Genomic DNA, 26,596 nt, shown 5'->3' on the forward strand with positions numbered 1-26,596 from the left:
ATATATATATATTAACTTTATCACATACACAATTGTTCTGTGCATTAGTAGAATTACTAAAAGGACCTCATTCAAACTGGATGGTATCTAATGGAGTTTTTTATTTAAAAAGTTACAAGCTTTCTTGGACAAATAGTCCACATTATCAAGTATCAGAATGTTTATGTAATTAGTACCACGATACACCACCAGGGCAGCGTTCTGGATTGTTTATATCTGCCACAGGCTGCCGAGTTCCGACGTAATTTCGGAAATTTTTCTTAATTTTATGATAACAGACATACAGTAATTCGGTTTATAAATACTGTATTATTAATTTCATGTGATATGGCTTGTTTTTCAATGTTATCATTATTAACAACAGTTTTCATGTGTACCTGTTACAGTACATTCTGGTAGTGCCTATAAGGCTACTTAGCCTAGCCTATGGTAATACGGCCGCATTGGTCATAGGCCAACTTTTTTGATACAGTATGCATTTAAAAATGTAAAAAGTGCTTCTGATACGGTAAGTTATTCAACTCTGAACCTATTTAATTGTGATTTGTGCAAAGTTTTGTATAAAAAGGCAAGGTTGGGGTAATGACTGGTGGTCAGGAATGGATTAATCCATTTTCAGTTATTTCTTATGGGAGAAATTAACTCAGAATTCGACAAAATCGAATCTCGACACTTCTTCTGGAACGAATTAGCGTCGAGAACCAAGGTTCTACTGTATATATATATATATATATAATATATATATATGTGTGTGTATATATATCTTTTCCTCTTCTTTCAACCTTATTAGTCCCACTGTATAGCAGGGTCGGCCGCTCGAGTCAACTTTCTCCATCTATTTATATTCCTAGCATCTTCTTCCCCCATCCCACCTCACCCATATCCCTCCTAACCACATCCATCCATCTGATCCGTTGACGCCCCCACACTCCTCCTCCCCAATCAGTGGCATGTTCTTAGCTCTCTTGATTGGTTCCACCTCCTCTCTTCTTATTGCATGACCACAGTATCTCAGACGAGCTTCCCTACCCTTCTCCTTTACATTACACATACCACACATTCTCCTTATATCTTGACTCTCCCTCCTTTCCAGTAGTGATATTCCAGCAATCCATCTCACCATCCTCATCTCGGTTCTTTCCACCAGTCCCTCCTCTTTCCTCTTAGTGCCCAGGTTTCTGGGCCTGATAACTGTCTTATAAATCTTCATTTTGAGCTTTACTGGCATTTGCTTGTCTAAAACAACTCCAGTTACTTTTCTCCATTTTTGCCATGCTTCTTTCATTCTCTGTCTCACTGCTTTCTCAGTATCTCCCTCTTCTGTTATTACTGATCCCAGATAGTTAAACTCACTGTTCTGCTTTAGCACTGTACCATCTTCCACTTGAATGTTTACTTCTTCAAGTCCTTCTGTACTACTAGTCGTTAGCTCTGTCTTTCCAATGTTCACTTTAAATCCTTTCCTTTCTAGGGATCCTTTCCATGCTAAAAACCTTTCTTGCAGTTCTTCTTCTGTGTCTGGCATAATGACTAAATCGTCAGCAAACAACAGATCCCACTGTTCATCATTGTTCATATATATATACATATATATATATATATATATATATATATATATATATATATATATATATATATATATATATATATATATATATATATATATATATATATATATATATATATATATATATATATATATATATATACAGTATATTATGTATATACACATACATATATATATATATATACATATACAGTATAATATATATAGTATATATATATATATATATATATATATATATATATATATATATATATATATATATATATACAGCAGTCCCCTAGTTTGACGGTTATGACGATCCGAGGTTACGACGCTTTTCAAATATATTCATCAGAAATTATTTATGGCTTAGGACAGTATATATATACGGAAGAAATATGGCCCCAAAATGGCAGAATAATCATAATTTGAAGGTTTTTTGATAAAACTCAATAATAATGCAGTTTATCGTTTTCAATGCACCCAGAGCATTAAAAGTAAGGTTTTCTTATGATTTTTGGCGATTTTCGGCGATGTTATTTTTGGGTTCTGTTGACGCGCAAGAACGGAACCCCGTCAGTAAACGGGATATATATATATATATATATATATATATATATATATATATATATATATACACACACATATACATTTATTTATATACATAACTCTTACAGAAACTGGGTTGTAACGTTAAGAACTAAATACCGCATTCCATGGTACTTTTGCCTCACGAGGCCAAACTACCCTACTGTACTTGAAACTGTAAATGAGCAGAAGGTGGGGACAAACGTATATCGTATGCAATTCCTAACTCAGCTCTATGCAGCTTCAAAACTAGATATGGATGTAGTGGCATCCTAGCATACAAGGCTCATTATACAAACACAGTTGCAATCACAAAACACTGCTCAAGTTAGGAGCAGAGTTAATACCAATAAACAGTTTCCGTCCCTCTTCGACTGATATTTCATTTCCCCAAGACTTTACTCAATGATAGCGTACCCTACCACAATCAATGTAACTTCTTACTCGTTTTAACAGGAGCTGAGGTATAAGCAAACTAAATGGGGCTGGTTAATGGTATCATCCTCGGCAAAAGGAAGTGAAAATGGATCAAAGCAAGCTATGCACTGCTTAAAAACTAAAGGAGAGTCAATAAATTCATGGTTGAAACATGTACGTCTAAACGGAGAAACACGTCTGTAAAGATGTCACAGCATGCCAGAGTAAATACTGGACAGAGGGTTTTGCATGACATCACCACATTTGTGACGGCATCTGAGAGGCGAATACTGAAAAATGAGAGTTGACTAACACCAGGCTAACTCACTCTAGATAAGTAAGTGGTGGAAAAGGATGAGCTGTTATACAAAAAGGAATACACAAGGTGATGGGTACAGCAGAACTGGCAGGTGGTTCAGAACTACTGAGGCAAACGTAAAATGTCTAAAATTCTAACACTACCAACCACTTACAACACACTACATTTTCCAAAGGGATATTACAGGAGTCAGCCAGCATTGCCAACTTAGATGAAAAAACTGCTATGTTTAGCAACTTTCAGGGTGTCACAGTTGGCAACACATAAGCCGACTAATGCAAGTCAAACCACAGAACCCATCCAGCTGGTAGCTGAGCAGCAGTCAGGAGTCGAAACCGAGCCGGAAAAAATGGTGAGAGAGAGTTGTCAAAGGGCACAGAACCTTGGTCCCGACACGTCTTGGTTCCCTGTCTGAGATGAACAACCAAAGCAGGGCAGTCCAGAGGGTGGGCTAAAAACAGAAGCCAAGGCTCTGGCTTCTCTTTTGCACGGGAAACCAAAAAAGGATGATAATGGGGAGGGGATTTTTTTTTTTTTTTTTGCATTAACATCTCGATCAAAACTTAACTTATAAAAGAATATATGTTAATTATATAATTTTCCTCCTGAACCACCTAGGGCGAAAAAGGCAGCAGAGTAGAATGAGAGAAGAATTAACCTAGGCTATCAGGTAGGCTAATGAAGGGTGGGGGGAAGAAGCAACACTGGAAGATAAAAACTGAGTAAGGTGCTGGTGTGCCCTATTTGTCGACATAAACTATCAGTCTCTAAAATCTCCCGATACTTCACAAAAATTTACATCCTCTCATCAAACACTATAAACTACATCTCAAGAAAACCACCCTCGAGCCTGGGAAGCAAGTCTAACGTGGCTGCTAACGTACGCTTTGTGGATATTGCTAAAACCCAAACAATCAGTTTTCACAAACTCTTTCTTATACAGTCTGTTTTCATCTCTGCTTGTTCTTGATGACCCAAAGCAAAAACAGAAAAAATTACAATACTGTACAGGAGAAATTAGCGAGAAATCATCAAAATATAGTCTATAGCCAATCATGACCATGTGTTTGACACAACAGCATGAAGAAATATGACAGAACATAAACATTCCAGCACCATCTGGTGGGAAACAGACAGTCCTAGCAAGTTAGCCATGTGTATTCTGATTATTTTTTCAAATGCCAATTGCACCAAACTGCGCAAAGATAAAGCTAACTTTAACAGTAAGATTCATTCCACATAATTAATTAGTGTGTTTTAGAATGACATCAGAATAAGTCCCACAGAATACAAACAGTTCACAAAGTCATTATGGTATATTGAGAGCAGTGGGGCCACAATACCTACTTGAAGGGGATCTTGTCACCCCAATAAGGTAGAGGGATAATTTCTTTTTATACTAAATGAACCTGAAGCATAAGGCTACATAATACAATAATTTGTCCACAGTATGAAAACAATACACAGATGTTGTAAACTAAGATAAGCCCTCTAGAACAGACACAGGAAATGATGACCTGGGTGATACAAAAACACCTACAAGGAACTATTATTATCATTAGATAGCTTAACCAGACTACTGAGTTAAACTCTTGACCCAAGCTATGAGGAACACACTTTCTCCTTTAGCTCAATATAAATAAAAGGGTGAAGTTACCCTACAGCAGATAAAAACTATACACAAGAGATATGGGCAGAGTTCCTGATCAAAACAAGAGCACTATTTCAAACATACATAACTGGAGTCAATAAACTTTTAGTAATTGGGATAAAGGAGTATGAAACTTAATTGGCTTCTTCAAAGCAAAGTTCAAACAACTTCAGTGTCTAAAAGGTTGAAAGGAATTTATTTCTCTTGATAGAAATTCATTTCTCATCATAATGTGGTTCGGATTCCACAATAAGCTGTAGGTCCCGTTGCTAGGTAACCAGTTGGTTCTTAGCCACATAAAATACATCTAATCCTTTGGGCCAGCCCTAGGAGAGCTGTTAATCAGCTCAGTGGTCTGGTTAAACTAAGATATACTTACTTAAAAGGTTGAAAGAAAACAAAAAGAGGATGAATTACATTATCATCAAACAGATGGGGGAAAGCAAAGAGGATAATGAATTTGACTAAATTATTTAAACCTATTTGGGTGTGTTTTCACAATCACAAATGGCCGATGAAGAAAAATGGAACCTGAGACTAAGTAGTGAAGGCATATGTGGTGAGTTTAAAAATGGACTTTACATGTAAATGTCAGATAGTGGACCCCCACTTTACCATACTTCGCTTCTTCATGCTTCACTTTGTCGTGGATTTTTGTGGAACCTATCTTTCAATTTTACATAGGAACTTTCACCAATTTGCAAATTTTTGCATGGAGTAATTAATATTCACTAATTACTGTAAGTTCATTCTATTTTCATAACTAAATACATTTTTATGATAAAAATGATTTACTAATTTTCAAATATTAACCCTTAAACGCTGACTGGACATATTTTACCTCGACAAAAATTGTCTGTTGGGTGCCAAGTGGACATAAAATACGTTGACTCTAAAAAACTTTTTTAAATATTCACGGAAAAATACTTATAGGCCTCGTTTGCGAAAAATTTTAAATCACGCGCCTTGAGGGATGCTGGGAGTTCACGGATCACGCTATTGTTTTGTTTACAAGCGTGACCCAGCTGCCCATGCGCGAATTTCTTTCTTATCCCAAAAGAAAGCATCAGCTAACTCTGCTGAAAATCTCAAACTTCTTTAGTCACTTTGTCATAATTTTTGCACCTTTTCTATTAGCCTTTACATAAAGTTTTATATATGAAAATGTGCGCAATTTCGTGTAGAATACAACAAGAAATAACTCATGGTTGTAGCTTTCATCAATTTTGACATATTTTCATATAAATCACGATAAGTGCCAAAATTTCAACCTTCGGTCAACTTTGACTCGACCGAAATGGCTGAAAAATGCAATTGTAAGCTAAAACTCTTACATACTAGTAATAGTCAATCATTTACCTTCATTTTGCAACAAACAAGAAGTCTCTAGCACAATATTTCGATTTATGGTGAATTTTTGAAAAAACTTTTTCCTTACGTCCGCACTAACTCTGCTGAAAATCTCAGAATTTCTTTAGTCACTTTGTCGTAATTTTTGCACCGTTTTATATTAGCCATTACATAAAGTTGTATATATGAAAATGTGCACAATTTCATGTAAAATACCACAAAAAAATAACGCATGGTTGTAGCTTTTATCAGTTTTGAAATATTTTCATATAAATCATGATAAGTGCTGAAATTTCAACCTTCGGTCAACTTTGACTCGACCGAAATGGTCGAAAAATGCAATTGTAAGCTAAAACTCTAACATTCTAGTAATATTCAATCATTTACCTTCATTTTGCAACAAACGGGAAGTCTCTAGCACAATATTTCGATTTATGGTGAATTTTTGAAAAAACTTTTTTACGCCCACGCTGCGTTTTAATTCATGCATCATTTTGTGATAATATTTTTCTGCGTTGCTTTGATCGTTTTACAATTTGTTATATACCAAATTCATCGCAATTTAGTGTACTATACAACGAAAAAAAATAGCTCATTAGCTTTAACCGTTTTGCTCACAGCGCGATTTGTATACAATTATATATGAAATTTTTTTTTGCGGTCATATATTCCAATATTTATATATGATAGATATTTTTTTCATTTCTGATGGTTGCATACTAAACTTCAGGCAATGAGAAAAAAAGGAGCCAAAAATGAACTCTTAATCTTAAAAACTAAGTGTGCTGTGATTTTTTGAATAAAACTTTCTTTCCGCTTCGGCGCTAACTCCCAAACCCCGCTGGCATACGGCAGACACTTTTGTAAATAGAGGCTCGGCGTTTAAGGGTTAATTAATATTAATAGTGTAAACACAGCAAAATATCTATAAAAATTTTAATATAAATTAAATAAATCTTTAATACAAATTAAATAAAACTGTCTTACAGAATGTTTGACCCCTAATCTCTCTCTCTCTCACTGAGACAAGACATTGATTTTTTATAAATGTTTGTTTATTTGTTTTCTACAGTATAGTTTTATAGATAAACGTGATGTTACTTCGTCATTCCTTTGTTAATATTTTCCATACTATAATTGTACAACATTTTGCATTTCAATAAAAGCAGACTGGAAAATAAAATTAAAATAATTAGTAAATCACCGTATGTAAACTTGGTAAGTTCATTCCAGGGTAAGGAGCCCCAGAAAGAGCTTAACAAGTTAAGCTCATTCTGGGGTTCTCCACCTTGGAATGAGCTTAACAAATTAATAAAAAATTTGTCATTCGTTCATATGTGGAACAAACCTTTGGTCTTAACATTAGGATACACTCGCACTTGGAGGGAGGTATGAGAATCCTGATCCAACTGGAGGTTCAGCACACCTGATCACTCTTCCTAGAAATTAAGAGTTCTAAGGAGGGGGACCTAAGCCTCAGAGTTGTTAGATAAGTGGGTATCTAACACCCAGTCCACTGGGTTAGAATACATTGCAGCATGTTACATTCACTTCATATATGGAAGTCAAAGAGAACTATATCTGTTCAAGTAACAAACCATGTCAGCCATACATAATGGGTCTGTCACCACTCCTCATTCCTCTTGCCAGAGGGAGAAGCACAGGCTACTGAGAAGCAAATTTGTATGTTGTTTGGAACATAAAAATGCTGTAACAGTATGGCTGCAACACTCACCTGCACCAAGCCAGTTCCAGAGTATGATGTGTCTTATTCCTCAAAACTACCCGTAGGTAGAAAAGAAAGGAAAAAGGTAAAAAAAAAGAGACCAGTCCACATTATCATCTTAGGCAAGAAACAAACAGTCCCACCAGGGGCACTGGATGAGCTACACAACTTATTGAGAAGCCACCATTGGACCCATGGAAAAAGTGTCCAGGGACCTGTGGGCAATGTCCTTAAGGCAGAGGGAAGTGAAAGTGGTCTGATGATGCCAAGAACCAGCATTCAAAGTCCTATGAACAGACAAGTTCTTCTTAAATGCCAGAGAGGAACTTATCCCTCTGATGTCATGTGCCTTAGTATGCATGGTATTGGAGACAGAATTTGATGATGAGGCATAGGTCCACTACCTCACGCAGCCAAAACGAAATGGTACTCTTGGACACTTCTTTCTTGGCTCAACCTGTGCCAACAAAAAGTCTACTGCACCTACGTCTTAGGTTACGAGTTCTTCCCAGATAACAATGCAGTGCTCTGACGGGGCAAAGCAGTAACTCCTGAGGATCTCTGTTAACAAAATCCCTAAGGGAAGGAATGGAAAACGAAGCAAATCTGTCATCATGAACCGAGTGATTTTGAGTCTTAGCTGCGAATTCTGGGACAAATTCGAAAGCCACAGACCCCAACCCCTGGCATGTTTAACGTCATAATCTAGACAATGGAGCTCACCAGCTCTCTTCATGGAAGCCAAGGCCATAAGAAAAACTGTTTTCAAAGTCAGACCCATCTGATGATTGACGCAGCAGCTCGAATGGGGCTCGAGTGAGACTACCCTTGTAGGACGCTTGAGTTCCCTAAGTGAACAAGACTGCTCAAAGCTCTTGAACAACATAGAAATTTCCCAGGATGAAGAGATGTCCCAGTCTTTCAGACGGAGAACTAATCCTAACGTAGCCCTTTTGCCCTTGACAACAGAAACAGAAAGGCCTTTCCCTGTTATGAGATAAATTAGGCAGTCCGCTATCTGTTGAATAGAAGTTCCGAGTGGAGAGAAACCCGGGTGACGACACTAATCACAGTAGACATCCCACTTGCCCCAATTAACGGCTGACGAAGATCTCCTGAGGTAGCCAGACATCTGAGTCGCTGCTCTGCAAGAGAAACCTCTCACTCATAAGAGATACTGGATAACCTCCAGCTATGAAGAGACAGGGATCCTACTGATTGGTGGTACCTCTCTTCATGAGGTTGGCAGAGAAGATTGTGCCAAGGGGGAATTTCTCTCGGCTCTGCTGAGAGCAGAGACAGAAGATCCGGGAACCATTCTGCTTGGGGTCACAAAAGAGCTACTAGGGGCATCCTGAGATTCTTGGGACTCATCACTCAGTTCAAGATATGACAGATCAGGCAGAATGGAAGGAAAGTGTAACCTTCCAGGTTGCCCCAAAGATGTTGAAGGGCGCCCTTTGCCATAGTGAAAGGATCTGGGACCACCAAACAACAGACCGCTAGTTTTCTGTTGAACCGTGTAGCGAAGAGCTCTAACATGGGTCTTCCCCACAGACGAAACAGCCTGTCCACTATGTCCCGATGCAGAGACCACTTTGTATCTAGAACTTGTCCCTGATGACTTAGCTTGTCAGCCACTACATTCCTTTTGCCTGGAATGTACCTGGCCATGAGCTCCACCGAGTTGTCAATCATCCACTGGTGCAATTCGACCATCAGTGAGTAAAGTTGGCTACCACCATAGTGTTGTCCAACAACAGAACAATGGAGTGACCTACTACCCTATCCCAAAACTCCTGAGGACCCAGGAAGGCAGCTTTCAACTCTAACACGTTGATGTGGAGTTGCTTGTCCTGAAAGCTCCACAACCCCAAAGTCAGGAGCTTTTCCAGATGAGCACCCTAACCTCTGGAGGATGCATCCGAGAACAGAAGATCCAGAAGGGGTGAATGAAGAGGAACTCCCACCATCAGGTTCTGGTCGTCCAACCACCACAGGAGGCCGCTTCTCACCTCTGCCAACAGAGGAACCTGGAGCTGAGGGGTCTCCCTTGCTGGGGACCAAAACTCCTGTAGTCTCGACTGCAGGGACCGAATATGAAGATTCCCATGAGGGACCAGCTTCTCCAGAGAAGTCAAGAGGCCCAGAACTACTTGTCACTGGAAAGTTGGTTGCTCCCTCTTCGACAGGAAGGAGTGAGGTACTGCCCTGAACCTCTCTTGTCCTCTGGTCCGACAGGAAAACTCTCGACGAGGCTGTCTCTATCACCCTTCCCAGGGACAGAATCCTCTGGCTGGGAAGAAGATTGGACTTTTCTAGATTTATCATGATACCTAGGTTGTGATAAAACTGGAGAAAACAGTCCCTGTCCCAAATCAGCCTTCCCAAGAACTTGCTGAGACCAACCAATCATTGAGATACCTCAACAGGCGAATCCCTGAGCATGAGCCCATGTTAACACTAGGGTAAAGACTCTTGTGAACACTTGTGGAGCTGTTGTCAATCCAAAGCAAAGGACCTTGAACTGGAACACTTGCTCCCTAAGACTGGAGCGGAGGAACTTCCTGGACGAAGGGTGGATAGGAATCTGATAGTAGGCATCCTTGAAGTCTACAGTCAACATGAAGTCATCATCCCTTACGGCTGCTAAGCCTGTCTGGGGCGTCTCCATTCTAAACTTCGTCTTCCTGACGAAAAGGTCTAGATTTGAGAGCTATCACTGGTGGCTTTTGGTACCAGGAAAACTTGACTGTAGAACCCCGCAGAAGGAAATACTATTTTTTCCACTACCTCTTGTCCATCATCTTCCTCACTTCCTCTTGGAGAGCTAAGTGCTTCGTAGAGCCTTGGGTGTAAGTCAGGTGTAGGGGAGGTCAAACGGAGATAGGAGGAGGGAAGTTGAAAGGAAGTAAATACCCTACCCGAAGGACATCTACTACCCATGGTTCTGCTCCGTGCATCTGCCACACAGCCCAGTGGCTCCCCAGGCGTCACCCCCAACCGGTGGCAACGGGTGGAGAGTGGTGCCCAATCTATTAACGTCCTCCCCTGTCTTTGCCCCTACTCCCCCCTCCCCCTGGTTTCGAAGGACGAGATTGAAAGGGACTTTGTTTTCTTGGTGCTGGAGTCGGCTGGGAACCTTAGTTGAAGCCACACGTCTCGAGGACTTCCTGGGAGAAGACTGTCTATTCTATCTTGGAGCGGAAGGGCGAGACTGAGATGAAGACTTAGCCACTGCCTGTTGGACAAGACGATTATTAGTGTCGGCCTGACATCTGACGATTGCAGCTTCCAGCTGTTCATAGGCAGGAGAAACTGGGATTCTAGGAGATCTCCATTCAGCAGGGACAGCAAAGAGTCAGCATCAACTGATTTAGCTACTTTAGAGAGAGTTGCATCCCTTCTTATCAGTAGGAAGTTAGCCCATAAGTTTGCATTCAACTGGCCTAGCTATGATATAGCCTTAGCACCAGATTGTAGTAATCTGATGAAAGACGGACTTTTGAACGAAACTCTTGCAGAATGGGATGAAGAAATCCTAGCTACTGCTGAAGACCACAAATCTAGCCACGAGACAGTCTGAAAGGCAGAGGAGGCAGTGGAGTCCAAAGGTAGATGCTTCCTGAAAGGTTAAAGACAGACCATCAGCCCTAACCTGATCTAGTGTTAACCCAGGTTTCAAGTGAATGACATCAGAGTTGAGTTGTCTACTCAACAGACGTACGTGACTTGTTGAGTAATACTTCCTATGACGAATCAGAGGAGGGGGAAGAAACTTGAAAGATCTGTTGAAACTCAAGAGAGTTATCACATCCCGAAACCAAAGAATTCACATGGTTTAAGAATGAAGTAGCATGCCCGGAATAAGGTAACTCAAAAGAAGTTCTTACATCCTTCTTCAGTCCAAGTAAACCTTCTATGCCTGTAGGAGCCACTGAAGAAGGAGCCTCAGACCTCTCAGAGAGATTGTTGAAATCACAAATGAGATCAACAACCTCCCTGTAGGAAGCAAGAAACTCTTGAGTCTCCCCCTCCTCTGTTTCATGCAAAGAAGAATGACTCCCTCAGGTAGACATAAGAGAGGGATCCCGATCACTTGACGGAAGTAGGCTATCCCTTGCCAACAAGGAGTCACGTCCATGAATGTAGGAACACAGTCGTGCATCAGCTCTTGGACCAGAAGAGTCACATACGTGGACGCGTGAAGACGAACAACATACATGATCCCTTTCAAGAGAACAAGAATCTGAATCACGAAACTTAGGCCTTGGTGAATCATGTCCACGGACTCCGGAAGACAAATGACATACGTGAGTCCTCCTAGGTGAACGAGTCACTCAACTTTTCAGCCTCTTGGAAGCCAGAGAACCACGGTCACTATCAGATCCACGGACGGTCCTAGAAGTACGTCCATCGTAAGCTAAACATCCATTTCCATCAATACAGACGTGGCTAAGAGCACATCCGCAGATGACACGATCAGGAGAGGAAACTCCAATCCTCGAAGGAGAACGTCTTGTAGGCCTTCGAACAACTGGACTTCTAACAGAGGGGGGTCCATCACTTTCGACTTCTTAATCGGGAACCTTATCATCTTTCCACCAAGCTTGCACAAAATGAGGAGAAGAATGAATGACTAAAGCCAACTTCTGAGGGGTTGCAGAGCAATGAATACCATCCACAGGAACATAGACATGACTACGTCCGGGTACACGAATTGGAGACACACGTCCATGGGAAGAAGCTGACGAAACAGTCCTTCGCTTCTCCAACAGCAAAGGGACAAAGTCTTCAATCCTCCATCACCTAACTCAAGCATGAATAGGGGGAGACGAAGAGGACGAAGAAGAAGAAGACGGAAGCCTACACCTCTTCTCGACACAAGGAGCGCCATACCTCTCTCGAAAAACAGAGTCCAGTCCGTCCACCACAGTCTGAACAAATGCCTCCGAAAGATCGCCAACAGCAGAAGATGATGTTACGGCAGCAGTCGGTTGTGACGTCACGGGAGCAGTCGGAGGAAATGACGTCATGGATACTGTCGTCGCAGGGAGAGACGGTCTGACCCAGGGCCGATGGAATTCCTACAGGTAAAGATGACCCAGGATGATGCACAGTTAGTAACGAAGGTGTCCCACTAGGTGGCATCATATGAGAATCGAAGAAGTGGAGTTGGTGGGGGGGGGGGACTTCCAGGGGAGCCGACACTGTTACTCGTGCAGAGAAGAAATGCAACAACAGGAGAGGATAACCCGAGTAGGCCTAAGGAGGCCCAAATAGACGACATCTTTTGCACATCAGAATCTGAAACAAAGGAACAAGGTGGCACTGCCTCCTCTCTTCCTGAAGGGGAAATATCCCCTCTCGAGAGATACGGGGCAGCATGATACATAACATCACCCTGACCAACTCCCGATGCTTCCAAAGACGAATCAATGGAAGAAAAGGAAGGAGAAAAGGCATCAGTGGATGACGAAGCAGACGGAATAGGTCTGGAAGAAGGGGGAGCAGAAGCATCCATTTGAGGAGGAGGAAATCCCTCCCAAGATGGAAGCTCCAACTTCCTTTGTGTTCCCTCCTCTTGTAGAACTTCTTTCATGGTACGACAGGCCACGAACAATATTCCGGGCACAGATTGGTAATATTACAAAAATTAGAATGAAACCTACTGCAAGAAGAATGGGGGTGGTGTTCACGGGGCTTCTTAGGTTGATTAGTGGAAAGCATGATAACACCACGAAAAACACAGACACCCAAATACACAACACAACCAGTAGGAAGGTATCACAGGCTTAGGACAAAAATCAGCTTGGGAAAAGGAAAACAAAAGTGAACGTCCACTCTCCAAGGCAGTTGAAGAAAGACTGAATGCGTCACAAGGTTCCAGCTGGGTCTCTGACCCGTCTCCACCTCATCTGCGTATCAGATGCCAGATGCCACACATTCCTTGCATATACGATTTTTTTATTGTTTAAACCAGTTTCCAGAAGATTTATCCTAATGTTAAGACCGAAGGTTTGTTCCACGTATGAACAAACCGAGTTTTGGCAACAAGCACATGTAACAAAGTTACAAAGGATGGAGTACAAATAATAAGATCATGAAGTGTGAGAAAATGTAAAAGATACCAACACAAACTGGAACACTCAAATCACGGAACTCAAGCATGTGAACTGGTAACTTTTCCAAAACTGAGCGGATCACTAATTTTATTTTCACTACAAAAAATGTCCTCAAGGGAACTACTTCCATTGTGATAAACTTTTTTATCACATATTTAAGAGATTAAAACATGTAAACACATTTATGTCTGTAAAAGAAAACAGAGTGGAGAAGATATATCAGTGACAAAGTAATAATATGAAATTTACTAAAAGAATCTGAGAAAATATATTGAACTTCATTGTTTCTACCAGAAATACCAAAGAAGAAACCCATTACATGACATACAATTCCTTGTTTAAACAACGGGTAAGAAAGGAAAAATGACTTGAAGAACAGCAAAACTTTCCTCACACAAATTGATATAAAAAAAGACTACAAGTAGACACAAGTACATAATAAAGTAAAGTACTAACTAAAAATGCACTATAAAAATTATCTTTCCTTTCTTCAAGCTACCTTGCAGATAAGCTTTAATTTTTGTGTTTTCAGTTGTACTTGTATTTCATGAGTGAGTTCTGTGCATGATCATAATTCCTTCAATTTTATTGTTATCTCTAAAGTGTGAACAACTTTCATGTTCATTACAGTATTTCTACTCCATATATGAATCAGTTTATTCACAACTCAAGTTATCTACGTTTCTTACTTAGAAAAAAATCTTCATCAAATGAAGCTATGCTTTGTTGAAATTTAAGTAGAATCTTGGCCTATGATGTTGAAAACACAAAACCATAAAGAAAGTTAAGACCTTGTAACATTCAACTGATGCATCAGAAGGTTAAAGATTTGTTTTTACCCATTTTACCAGTGCATCAACACATGATTTAATTTGTTCTTTTTAAAACTGATAACATCTTTCATGCAAAACAGAGACAATAATTCACACTGAAAATTAATTTTGTTAAAATACATTGCAGTTCATGACAATTTCAGGGGATGAAGGTCCAAATCTAAAAGACTACAGCCACAGGTTAATTGAAGTTATTTTTCAGATACGTTTATCTTGAAATAAAGGTTAAAAACCTTTCCAAGAAGATGTAAGTCTTCAGAAGCCTGTAATCATTTGCAAAGTAAACAGCTGGAAGTAGTTTATGGTGGCAAAGAAATCCCATCCCTTAACATTTACAAACCCTCAACACCCCACCACCACCACCACCATTTACAACACTACCATCACCACTCTAACAACACCTTTACTATTTCACGAATAATATTAAAGGAGACTAAAATCAATCTTTCTTAGAAAAATGCAAAGCAAAAGCCAATCATTTATTGTTAAATGATAAAAATAAAACATAAATATGCACTGTTACAGCACAAACTATTTTTTCATCACAAAACACAGCAGAAGCTATGAGCAACCAAACACAATTAGCAAGTTCTGTCATAGATTAGAGATGGCATTTAGCAATTAGCTATAATACAAAGGCACATTAACCAAATGCAAAATTTCATCTCATTCTACTGTACACTTCTAAGTAACTTGTTATATATACAGCAGACTAAACATTTGTCTAACCACTTCACAGCCCATTCCACAGTCTGACTTAGAAAAGCTGCATAAGACAACCAAAATTTAGGCTAAGGGTATTTTACTTCCTATAAAAAAAAAAAAAATCACAGTACCTTATACTCAAAACATGAGACAGCAATGTAAAGCACGTCAAGCAACTGATGTAACCTATTGTAAGCCAGATCAGAGAGGGTATGACGGAAATTAACATCATCCACATTCTTCATAACCCAGAGTAGACACATCAGCAGGTTCCTCGTAGTAGATGAACCTAAAGGACACTTTCGTTGCTGCTGCTGTAAAGTGAGAAGAAAATTACTGACACATCACAAACTTTATGAATAAGAAAATCTTCCACTTTCAAAACTGGAATAATTTTGTCATGAGCAAAATCAAAAATAAGAATGATTAAGCATCACTTACAACAGAAAGAGGGTGAATAAAATTCATGTGTAAATAATAATGATCAGATTTTCCTGCAAATGATGTGTAACTAGCAAAAGTGAAGAAAACAAACTACTAAGCATGTAAGTAAAGAGGAGGTGAGCGAGATGGACACTTACGTTCTCCATCTCCTCTTCTGTTGTCTGCATGCAAAGTGCAAGTGCAATTTACTGTTAATGGTGTGCATTTATGATGTAAGGTTTGTAAAAGAGACTTCTCTCCCACAAAAGAGTCAAATCACATTATTTTTATTACAGTACTCCATTGCCGTGGCCTTGGCAAAAGATACTGTATATTCTATCTTAGATGTCCCAAACTCCTTTATAGTTCAGGCCAACATGATTTAAAAGAAATGTAACCAAGTGTGACCATTTTCCCAGTGTACACTCAGATGAAGTAATACTTTCCTGTAGCAAGTATATATCACAGATGGAAATGCTAGTTCACATACTACTATTTTACTAACAATATTCATCGACTTCTTACCAAAGCTATCTGTTCAGCATGCAATGGGGAAATGTGCAACTTTATAATTTCAGTAATAAGGTAAGTCTTGTAGGTCATACTTTATCAGCTACAACATTGTTATAATTAAAAAAAATTTAACCAGACCACAGAGTTAACATTCTTAACTCCTGAAGGGTTTGTCCTCAGTGATTATATTAGATCTTAATTATTATTTATTTAAAATAGAATTCATAAAGAAAAATATTCCAAAGACTGAGCATTTCAAAATAGTGTATGGCATATTTCACCCAATAAGGATTCTAAAATGCACCTTTTTTAATAAACTAAACCTACAAAACCTCTTAATACAGTTCTAAGGACAAACACTCTTTACTACATTAGTAATAATAATACCCACCCTCTACAAATTTAAAATGGAAGAAAAGAACTGGAGAACTTTTAAAAATCATCATAATAACATAAGTGTGAAAATGAAAACTTGAATGATGTTCTCTCTCCTTAATCAGTTCCATCAGGCCCAAGGTAGTTTAGAACCCTGGGATGATTATCCCACCAGCCTTTGCAATCACTAAGACACTTATAAACAGATTAAAGTGATTAGCAATACAGTTCAACCATCACTAACCCTGCATCACTGGGACCTGCATGGTGCCAAATTAGCAATTTTGTGGGATTACAGAGTTGTCAGGTTGGAAAACACTTAACCCAACAGTTAACCACCTCATCCTACCTTTAAAACACCCCGTAAATCAAGCTGGTTAATATGGAAAAAAGAAATATTAAATGAAAATTAAGTGAAATTTTAATGAAGCACAGGCAAAATAAATGGTACAGGTAGGCATTGAGTTATGATGGGGTTAAGTTCTTGCATGCATGGCAGAAATTGAATTTTGACCTAAATCAGTTTGCAATTCATTCTACAGGTATAAATATGCTACCCCAAAGCCTAATCCCCATTACAGCCTACCATGTTTTATAATAATGAGTATATTTTTATATAGTAACTTTCTTACCATTCTTTACAATAATGATTATATTCATTTGTTTTACCTAGAATTCAGTAAATTTGCCCTTTTACATTCTTCTGTTCCCTTACCATGGATTCTACTTAGCATGTATTGCATCATCCATATTGTGCTGTAGACTAGACTCAGTATAAAGTTTTTAAGAAATGGGATTTCGTCAAGTATGATGTCCTACGCAAAGACACACCATTTACTTTTTTATTTTTACTTTTAACTGGGTATCATTCTTACATACAGGTATTTATAGTATGCAGAATATTTTATCACTATTGATATTTCATTTAATTTTAAAAGTTAATTTTCCAATTCATCTCAATGTTTTATAATTTACCCAACATTTACTGTACAGCTACATTTTACTGCACCCAAAATAAAATCAGTTTAACCTTATTTCAGCTGACTCTGATGAATATCAAACTATAGTAATTCTGTACACTATTTTGAAAGTACTCTACTATTACTGATCTCTGGTTCGAGGTCAACCAATTTCCATTTTGCCATAGTGTTACAAAACCTTATTACGATGTTTGTGTATCACTTGTGGAGCAAATGCGTTGGAAGTTTATGTTTTTCCATTTACTCTGGAGTTTTTTTTTTAAGTTAATTATAAAAATGGTTATTAAATCATAGTTTTTGCATGGGAAATATTATAGTCTTTTATTTTTTTTCTTTTACGAATTCATCAAAACTATTGAACTTTCTCGCTGCCTCTCCGGTTACCCAAACATTGTGCAAACTGAATCTTCTTGAACCTTTTAAACCATCCAGTATTTGCACATGAATTCCTGTCGATAGTCATTGCCTGCACATTCCTTACAGATCTGAAACAGACTTCTAGCCTTTGCCTGAATGATTATATGGCTTAGTTAGTTAGTTACAAATGATTTGTTTAACCAGACCTCTGAACTTAAAGGTGGACGTCTTTTAATCTGGTCTTCTATCCAAACCATTAATAATTTCCAACTCATGGATTAGCCCTTGACTTTGCTTCGCAATTACAGTAGAGTTTGTTGAAACAAAGCCTTTTCATGGCTTCACATACGGATTCTTGATTCTTAAGAATTGTTGATAGTGTTGAATGTGGAAGTTCTTATGTCATGTGCTACTGTGCTTATTCTTTTTCCTCCTTCACACTGATTAATCACATTTACTTTTAATTCCAAGTTGGTATCCTTTCTTGCTTTTTTGTCTGGCAAAATTGATAGCTATTGTTCTCGGGATTGATGCTAGCACGAGACAGTGTTGACAAAGAAATGAAAGCAGCTGTGCGCATGTGCATGTATGTTAGGCAGGCCACAAACTATTAAACATATTTGGTTGTACACTGGTACAGACTGCAGCTGGTATACAATTAAATGTCAGTATGCACTGGAGATCTGTGGTGTAAACATTTTAAATAGATGAATATCAAACTTAGTCAATCCTTCCAACCCAGCCATACATTCTTAAATTGTTTAAAATTGTATGATCATATGCCATACTGGATATAAATTTTTGAGTGTGTGGCCTCCTTTATGTGCATTGCTGGGACTGCTACTCATAAGAGCTACCTGCTACATGATGTTTCGTACATTTTTATAACTTTTTTATATTTTTTCATTTTTGTAAATTTCTCTGCTACTGCCATAAACGCAGGGCTAAAACTGAGCAGGTTATACAATCGTTCCCCGCTATATTGCAGTTCACCCATCGCAGTCTCCCTGCATCGCGGATTTTTTAATTTAATATATCTAAATTTGTATCATGGATTTTTCGCTATATCGTGGGATTTTGCGGTGTTTATTATTTCTATTTTTGTGGTAAAAGAGTTTGATTAGTCACTAGTGCACTTCCAAACTATGAGACATAAATGTGTATTGGTAAAATGAACACTGACTACAAACAACAAATATTTTCAGGTCATCCAGCATCTACTTTCTTTCCTTTTATCTTCTCTCCTAGGTGATCAACAGATATAGCCAAATACTGTCATAACCTCAAATATTTTGTGGAATGAGGCTTCAAATGCTATTCATCTTGAAATTTATAAAATCATGGGAAGAAAATCATCAAAGTAGCATTACAAAACACTTTTAAAAATAAGACCATTTTTAATTCAACTTGACTGAGTAACTTGCTTACCATAATAATACCGTATTTTAGGAGAATATATTATCATTTTAAGGTATCCTACCTTCCTATAGCAATTAAAAAAATCTTAGTATACTAGCAACCAATACTGTATCAAGAATCACATGTAACTAAGCCTATTCCTTCATGAATGTAGTTTCATTGTAAAAAACACAAAAAAAAACAAGTATCCATTAACTGGAATAACTAATATCAAGTTGTAATGCACACCAATGACTTTCTCATCAACTACATCAGGTTACCCTCTCAATCTCTTAACTAGAAAATAATCACAAGAGAACCTTTCCATAAATGAAAATCTTCCTCACAACTATGATTACATAAGTTCATCATTAACTGAGATGGAAGAACAACACAGAGAAGACTGATAATCAATGCAAGCAAAACCAAGCTTACAGTAATTTGAAAAGAAGCACAAAGAAAAACTAGTCAGGAAAAAGACCATGTGAATACAGTAGGAGAGGTGCTGGGGTGAACTCAACAATACATATTAAATGTAAAAAATGGTGTCGCAAAAAACACTAAGGACTGCAAAATATAAAATAGCGTAGGAGATTCTCAATGTCCTAAACATGTGAGAAGACCAAAAGGGGAAGGGGGGGAGGACCACTATGGTGTAAGCAGCCTTTTAAAGAGGTAGAATTTCTATCATCTCTGGGCAAACTTGCTTATAAGGCAAGGATAATATGTTAATTGTTATTACAGAGTGGCAAACAAGTTTAGAAGCATTACTAACATTTGTTATACACCACTAATTGAACCCTAATGAGCTGCCAACAATATTGTCAATGAAAAATTGTTTGAATTTACTCAACATATCTAACATACAAATTAATTTAAAATCATAAAATAACAGTAACAAATTTAGTATATATTAACAACCACGAATTATGTTGAGTTGACATCAAAGGTATGGCCTATATAACGGCGCACACCTAGCAGTACAAGTTTCACTGCATCGCTACCAAATCCATGGGTCAGTAATACTTTAACAATATGCATGTTGGAGTCATCTGCAAAATTTCATGATAAACCAAAAATTTGTGATTTCAAATTAATTAAAGATTCAATGGCAACTTTAGTCTAATTTGAGTACTAACAGTTCAAAAGATGCATAGTTTTGCAGTTACATGAATGGGGTTTTTGGGGCAACTGGCTATTTGTTTTCATAATCATGCAAATCAGAGGGTGCCAACAATTAAATCACCATGATAACTTATCATTACTGAACTTTTCTTATTGGTTATTCTCTGCACTGTATACCTAGTGCTACATCAAAATGTCATGTGCTGAAGGTATTATGGTTAGGTTTTATAGGTTTGGCCAAGTGGCTTGGTCTTACATGCTTTTACTACTGATTCTTGCATAATGGAACCTTTCCATAATTAGGTTTCGGTCTGACAGTAGCCTATCATAGGTTTTGGTCTGCCAGTAGCCTATCATATGTCTGGGCACTGACTTATATGGTAGGTATAACCATATGCCATAATTTTGAACTTGGAATTATAAGTTGACTTGTAGGCAATGCTGACTTATATGCTGCAACTTATGGAATTAAAAGTAGTTTAATGAGACCAAGCCATATATCAAAACTCATGTTAGTAACTATAACAGGTTTTGGACGATGAACGGGAATCCTCATACGAGTATTAATATTACGTGCCATACTGTTTAAATAAATTTAGAGGGAAAGATCTTCATAGCACTTCAATGGTCCATAAATGACTTATGGCAACTATAATACCTCGGCACAGGAGGATGTACTGCCTCTTTGCAGCTTCAGGACATCTTTTCATTTATTTGCTCATAAATATACCCAGGGATTACTGTTGGTTTTAGTTCTTATCTCTTATGATAGTATGTCAGCTATAATTTTAATTTTGCAAGAAAAATTGCGAAAAAATATTAGAAAAAACATGTATACTTCACAAAAAGCTACTGCATCTTCCCATCTCAGTAAATCTCATAAACATTTTACTGCAAATATACTCAGAATTTGTTATTGATTTTAGTTCTTATCTGTTATCGTACTGTGTGAGCTGTAATTATAATTTACGAAATAAAATACAATAAATTATTAGAAAAAACATGCATAACTTGGTAAAATTAACATATCGTTACGAGTCTCTTGTAAAAGAGGCCCCACACAGGGTTGTAGTCACTTCCAACTTCCTGTGGAAGGTAGGGAAAAATATTTTGAATTTTTTTTCTTACACCATGTGCATTTACATATCTCCCTCTTTCCACTGATGTTTTTTTCTTAAAGTTTGCCTGTCTGGGGGTGTGCTTGATATATATTTAGTCCTTCTCTTAAGGGTTAAGTGAGGTGAAAAGTGTAGCTATTTACAAAAGTGGGCAGCCAGATGGAAGACTCCTTTTGACATAGATTAAGGAGACCATCAATATACACTGGGAGATTTTTAAGGTTTGCCAAAAGCACTGGTTCTTGAAATAAAAGAGAAAGTTGGCCAAAGAGAATACAAAGCACACTGCAAATGCCACACCCAAATGAAGCATGGACTGTGAAGCAAAAAATTAAAATAAAAAAAAGTAGCAATAGCCTGAACAAAGTGGAAAGAGATTATAAAGCTACTGGAAATTACAGATTTCTCAGTGCCTAAGCTGCAGGCATGGAAATTTTCTAAGGAATTGGAGAATCAATAGGCATAAGAAATTTTCAAAGGACTTGGAGAAGCAAAGTGACAACAAAATACAGGCAGCCCCCAGTTATCAGTGGCCTCAGCTAAGGGTGATCAGGTTTCATGGTGCTTGTCCAGCGACGACGATAACTGGAGTCAGCACCAATCCCCGGTTATCGATGCTGATCCCCACTAAACAGCGGCGATGATCCCCGGTTATCAGCGCTGATAACCAAGGATCGGTGCTATTATTACCGATTTTCAGTTATCAGCGATTTTTGGTAATCGTCACACAGTTGGGAACGGTACCCCCGCCGATAACCGGGGACTGCCTGTACTGCGATTTGTGGATGAAGAGTAAAGGAAAGTTCTTCCTACAAAGAATGAGGAACATTTACTCAGACAGAAAAATGGAACTTGCAATATACCACAATGAGAATTCAGGCAGAATTCTCATAAAGGAAAATATGATGATTCCCTACATTCATGTGACCCATTGGACGCACATCCAAAATAACAGCTAGGATACTGAAAGGCTTCTATTGTATTCCTAGGTCAAACCAGCTTTCAAAAGTTCACCTTATTTTTTTTTAACAGACTTGCAAATTAAAAAATTTATTAACTTCTCCTCACCAGATATTTATTAAACAATTTTAACAGCTACTTCTTGCTACAGTCATGCATAACCTATGAAAACTAAAACTTGCACAAACCTCCCCCATTCTTTAAAGAATTCCAGAGAAATAAACAACTAAGGTAACTTGTTAAACATGCCTCCAACTCTCTTACCCCTTGAAAAACGTCATAACTTACCCCTTGAATAACATCATAATCACTCTCTTTGTTAGCATACACTGATGAGCCCGCAATGGCAAGTGCCACATTCTGATGGATGTGAGAGGAACCTCCTTCATCATCATTAATGGAAGATATCATGTAGCGATCTGGAAGAGAGTTAATTAACATAAAAATATCCACAGAAGCACTTCAAAGTTACACAGGACCAGCATGATACTGTAATGCTGACTTCCTACTTATCGATGATTTTTAAAAGTATGATACAATTGTACCAAAATTACATACTAATAATAGATAAATTTTTTATAGCAAAGTCACCTATGCCCTAAGAAGTATAACAGTACAGTACATACTTTTATTTGAGGCAAAACTGTGAAGCTGTGGTAGAGTATCAATGATTATGTTGATCAAAGGCAAATATAATGCTGCCACACGTGCACGTACATCTGGTTCTGTAAACCGGTCATCAGTATCATGACTGGTAAGGATATTTCTCACAGTATTGACAGCTCTTGCGTTGATACTAGGATTGCTGTTGGAGACACAAGACAAAAACAATTAGCCCGATGAAGTAAAATTAAAGGATTGGTTTTGTCATGCATCTTGAAGTAAATGTCAGTTTTGGATAAACAACTTATAGTACAGTCTTTGCTACTTAACAAAGTGTCTGTAATACAAAAGTAAAGGAACAATTTTAGCAAAAAAAAAAAAAAAGTCTTAGAGTATGTACAGGAAACACAAAATTTATGACAATCAGCACTGACAAATTACAAAGCAAGTACAGGAAATTACTTTATCTCTAAAGCTGTTGCAAGGTCTGAAAGGATTAGACCCACAAGAAAATGCTGCTGTCGGAATGAATTGGAAAGAGTTGTGAAGGCACTTCTGTTGCCTCCAACAACAGTTGAAATAAACGATGACTGACTTGTGGTTGAACCAATCTGAAAAGAAATTTGAATACTGTACTATAATTTTGGTTTAAATTTTTCTCAAATTATGTGCATAATTAACTAGAATAATTTTTTAATAAAAACTTTTATTAGAAGAATAATTGAAGGCTTTTAGTTCAATAAAAACTTTTATTAGAAGAATAATTGAGGGCTTTTAGTTCAATAAAAACTTTTATTAGAAGAATAATTGAAGGCTTTTAGTTCGTTTCCAGTAATTTACAATCAATGACTTTTAAATTCTAATTTCATCATATTTCTATTTATAATAACAAAATAATACAATTTTCAAAATATTACTCTTCCTGAGAAATTTTCTAGAGACACTCTAAATACACTAGTTTTGAGAATTATATTTCTCAGTATTAATATGCCCTGAACTTAAAGATACACCCTAATTTTGAATAGCAAAATAAAAAAATGAACATAAAAATAAGGTCTCACTACCTACTATCTAGAGTTGTTGGTCTTACTTGGAAGGTGCACTGAGAAAATTCAACTGTCTCAACACATTAAAGTATGAAATGGCTTTGGCTGTTACAGAATAACTGAATACTATAGGTTTTTTGGTTCATTTGTCTTAACTATACACACTGCTTTATGCATTTTTTTTCAGTCATGGATTTTATTAATTGAAAAGCTTTGAGACATACAATCAAACTGAAAACTGAACAGATTATGAAGCAACATCCCCTCAGATCATTTTAAGTCCTTTTTGCACAGTTTTATATATATATGTATATATATACTTCTTGTTATCATGATTCGCAGGATTTTCTGTGGAACATATCTATAAATTATTCGCAAAAAATTTGACAATTCACAGACTTTTTTGTAAAAAAATATTCACTAATAAGTGTATTTTTATGCTATTTTCATGACTATATATATTTTTTATGATAAAAAATTATTTACTAATTTTCAAATATTATTAAGATTAATAATAATAATAATAATAGTAATAATAATAATAATAATAATAATAATAATACTGCAAGATTAAATAATATATAAGATGAAATAATACGGAACTCAAAGACAAAGAAAAAAAGATCGTAAGTAACTGGTTTCCTCCCCTCCATTCAGGGGACCTGTTTATCTCTCTCTTTCTCCCTTCCTGTCTCAGTTCTCTCTCTCCCTCTCTTTCTCTTACTGAGATGAGAGAATTTTTATGGCATGTTTATTTGTTTTGTATGATAAATAAATGATTTACCTAATAATAAGTACTAGTTTTCAAATAATAATAACAATAATAATAATGGGTCCAAGGCAGAGTGGTTTAACTCATAGATGGACTGGTTAAGCAACGGCGGGGCTGGTCAGTCATTGGACGGGTGACTGCTCTCCTAGGCGTTGATTCCTTGGGAAAGGATCTTTACCATAATTTCCTCAGTCTACTCAGCTATAAATGAGTACCTATTCTCAATGGGGTAGGGTCCAGCTATGGGTTAAATAGCAAAACTCAGCGATGATGGAAAGAAATGAAAGAATAGATGACAACGACGTAAATGGAACCTCTGGCAACAGAGAAGCTTCATCCGGCAGCCAGGCATACAGCCCAACTGAAGGGGAGGACGGCCAAGTACTTGGAGGTCGTCATCCAGCAACTGACCACCACAACCACAGTAACCAGCAACCAAAGACTGGAGCTACAGAGGCAAACCAGAAGAAAAAATAAGGAAATATGGAGATGCTACATCAGAAGCAACCCGACAGAAAGAGGATACAGAAGACTGGTCAACATCTGGAATGAGAGAAATAACACCCCTCAAACAAAACAGAGGCTAGCAGACCAACTAAGGAACATATAGAAAAAGAACTGGCTCTCCACAACAGAAAGAGAGGAACTGGAAACAGAAATAACACCTAGCAATGAAGGACAAGAAGACGAACTAAGAAACGATGACAGAAAACGACAAGAATGATGAGCTACCAAACGACAACACACAAGGAAACACCAAAGATGTAACAGAAAGGTCGGAATGGGTGGAAAAGATCAGACAGTGGATGAAGCCAGATACAGAAAGAACAAAGATCCTCTCCATGAAAGCCTACAATGCAAAGAAACTAAGGGAAAAAACAAGTGAAATAATTGAAATAATGAGACTAATCCACACCACCAGTATCACAGAAACAAATAACCTGGAATATGCAGGAGAAAAACTAATAGTAGAACTCATGGGGATGCAAACACCAACATCACAATCAACCCAACAGAAACCAAAAAGCAGCTACCTTGGAAAAGGCGCCTGGCAAAACAAATCATGGCGATGAGATCTGACTTGAGTAAACTGAAAGAGATGGCAGAAAAGAGGCTAAGAAGCAAGAAAACAAAAGAAGAAAAGAAAAAATTCTTTGTACTCCAGCACTTGAAGCTGTTGTTGTAAATATTTTTTTTATTGCATCAGAAAAATCTTCAATAATTTTATCTAAAGAAAGTCACCATGCAAGCGATCCAGCATTAACTGACTGGTCAGAAAACATGTATGGCAGCAAAGGGGGAAGTTCTGTTTTAAAGTCATTATCAGTGGCAGTGCTGAAGGGTACTTTTCATGAGCCCATTTCATCCCCATGTTCTCTTCATCCACAGTGAGATTTTTACCCTTATAAGCAGGATGTCAAATATTTGCTAGATAGTGACTAGGCGTGAGGGCTAGTTTTTTCATACGTTTCATAAAATGATCTTGCATGACAGCACTATCACCTGACTGAACTGACTCCTCTGCAAGCTTGTTCTGTAAGTTTTTCCATACCTCAGTCACTTCACCAGTGTCACATCTATCCCTTTGAACTTCATCAAGTGCTACTGCAACATGCTTCAAAATCTTTAGCATGTCCTCCAAACACCATTTTATATTAGTATCCAT

The 26,596-nt window shown here is 37.6% G+C and overlaps 1 protein-coding gene across 36 annotated transcripts in view; it reads right to left on the reverse strand.

Annotated features, from left to right (window-relative positions):
• Zir (Zizimin-related) overlaps nucleotides 1–26,596 on the reverse strand; it is a 582,703-nt gene that overhangs the window by 215,903 nt on the left and 340,204 nt on the right. For all 36 annotated transcript variants that reach the window (XR_010852045.1, XR_010852043.1, XR_010852042.1 and 33 more), the window contains 4 exons: nucleotides 23,575–23,723; nucleotides 23,136–23,314; nucleotides 22,798–22,928; nucleotides 15,392–15,574 (listed from right to left, as the gene is read on the reverse strand). Coding sequence is in view for 14 of the 36 variants with exons in the window: in XM_067098450.1 (XP_066954551.1) it covers nucleotides 15,392–15,574; nucleotides 22,798–22,928; nucleotides 23,136–23,314; nucleotides 23,575–23,723 (642 nt within the window). In the remaining 22 variants the exon portion in view is untranslated. The remainder of the gene's footprint in view (nucleotides 1–15,391; nucleotides 15,575–22,797; nucleotides 22,929–23,135; nucleotides 23,315–23,574; nucleotides 23,724–26,596) is intronic.

Source organism: Macrobrachium rosenbergii, chromosome 55 (genome assembly GCF_040412425.1).
Source record: "Macrobrachium rosenbergii isolate ZJJX-2024 chromosome 55, ASM4041242v1, whole genome shotgun sequence".
NCBI classification, from domain to species: domain Eukaryota; kingdom Metazoa; phylum Arthropoda; class Malacostraca; order Decapoda; family Palaemonidae; genus Macrobrachium; species Macrobrachium rosenbergii.